Below are 1,532 nucleotides of genomic sequence, written 5' to 3'. Positions count from 1 at the left end.
AGCACGCAGTTCCAGGCGAAGAGCGGCTCTTCGTACGGCGGCGTGAGGCTGCCGAGGTGCTCCTCGATGGCGGTCGCATTCTCGCCGTAAAGCTCGAGCGCCGACAAGACCTGCTTGGAGTGCTGGTGAGACTCGACGCCGAAGGTGATGATGGAGGCGAACGAGAAGGCGAGGATGAGCAGCGCAAACATCAGCGCGTTGCCGGACGACGTCGGCGAGGCGAGGAACCGGTAGAGCCGGTCGCGGCTCGAGACGCACCCGGCCGCTCTCCGCTCCTGAATGTACGTCTCGACCTTCCAGTTTGTGAGGACGCGCAGCGCCGGCACGGCGCGCTGATTCAGCCGCAGCACCCACTGGAAGTTTAGCCGACCGTGTCGGCGGCGCGACGGCTCTGAAAGGACGATGCTGGCTGTGCTGGGCGCGTTCGCAGATCTGCTCTCCAACGGCTCGGCAGCGCCCTGCTGCTGCTGCCGCTGCTGCTGTATCGACTCGGCCATCTCCTGCGGATCGAGCTCGGGGAAGAGGGCGTGCGCAAACTCGTGGTACCTGGCATGCATCGACAACACTCACTCGTGGTAGCTGCAGGAAGACACCGGCGGGGAGAGGAGAGGGCGGCGGACAAGAGAGCGCAGACTCGAGGCCAGACCGCCGCATCTCGGCTGTACCTCGGCTGTACCTCGGCTGTGCCTCGGCTGTACCTCGCCTGTACCTCGGCTGTACCTCGGCTGTACCTCGGCTGTGCCTCGGCTGTACCTCGGCTGTATATCGGCTGTACCTCGGCTGTACCTCGGCAGTACCTCGGCAGCATCTCGGCTGTATCTCGTGGCACCGGATCGAGTCGGACTCGTCGTGTTCAAACTGCCGCCAGACGGAGCGCAGCTTGCGCCCCTCGAGGTTGATTCCCATCCCCGTCGTCACCGCCTGCTTGAACTCTGGGTACGAGCAAATGCCTAGTCAAAGAAAGTGCCTGCTCAAAAGGCAGCGGCCAGCCAAACCTCGGGGCAGGCGCAGCTGCCGTCGCGGTCCGAGTCAAAGTCCTCAAACGCCTGCAGCACGTCGTGCAGGCTGCGCCCCCGCCACAGCAGCCTCAGCTTGATCTCCTCGGCGATCAGGGCGAGCTCACGCGCCTACAGCACGACTCAGTGCGCCGATGCATGACTCGCCAGTGACGCAGCAGCGGCCTCCTCGACTCGAGGGGGAGGGGGGGGGGGGGGGGGGGAAAGGGGGGAAAGAAAGGGAAATAAAAAGGCGGCCCCCCCCTCCCAGGGGCGGGAAAAATTTTTGCCCACAATGGGGAGGGGGATCCCCATTACCGTTAGCCCGGGGATAATCCCCAACCTTTTGGGGGCGTGTTGCGGCTCGGATTCAACCCTCGGCCCCGAAAAAAAGAGCCCCGAGAGGTCGTCACAAACCCCCTTAGGATCCTGCCCCCCGCGGGCTGCGGGGAGAAGCCTCCCTACCCCACGGGGGCCATCGTGACCAGGATGAGGTACCCGGCGGGGGGGATGTCCAGGACCCCAGGGCCCCCCCCC

The 1,532-nt window shown here is 65.3% G+C and overlaps 1 protein-coding gene across 1 annotated transcript; it reads right to left on the bottom strand.

The window, feature by feature from the left end:
• Nucleotides 1-36: 36 nt before the first annotated feature.
• On the bottom strand, nucleotides 37-1,310 carry EMIHUDRAFT_257144 (hypothetical protein; the record flags this gene model as incomplete). Its single annotated transcript, XM_005764881.1, has 4 exons — nucleotides 37-432; nucleotides 830-921; nucleotides 996-1,127; nucleotides 1,290-1,310. Coding segments are annotated over 4 exons (641 nt in total), but the record flags the coding sequence as incomplete, so codon positions are not given.
• Between the last annotated feature and the right edge of the window lie 222 nt (nucleotides 1,311-1,532).

The sequence above is a fragment of the Emiliania huxleyi genome (assembly GCF_000372725.1).
Source record: "Emiliania huxleyi CCMP1516 unplaced genomic scaffold EMIHUscaffold_5766, whole genome shotgun sequence".
Taxonomy (NCBI): Eukaryota; Haptophyta; order Isochrysidales; family Noelaerhabdaceae; genus Emiliania; species Emiliania huxleyi.
Note: the sequence above shows the minus strand (reverse complement) of the source record. Positions and strands in the feature narration are given on the sequence as shown.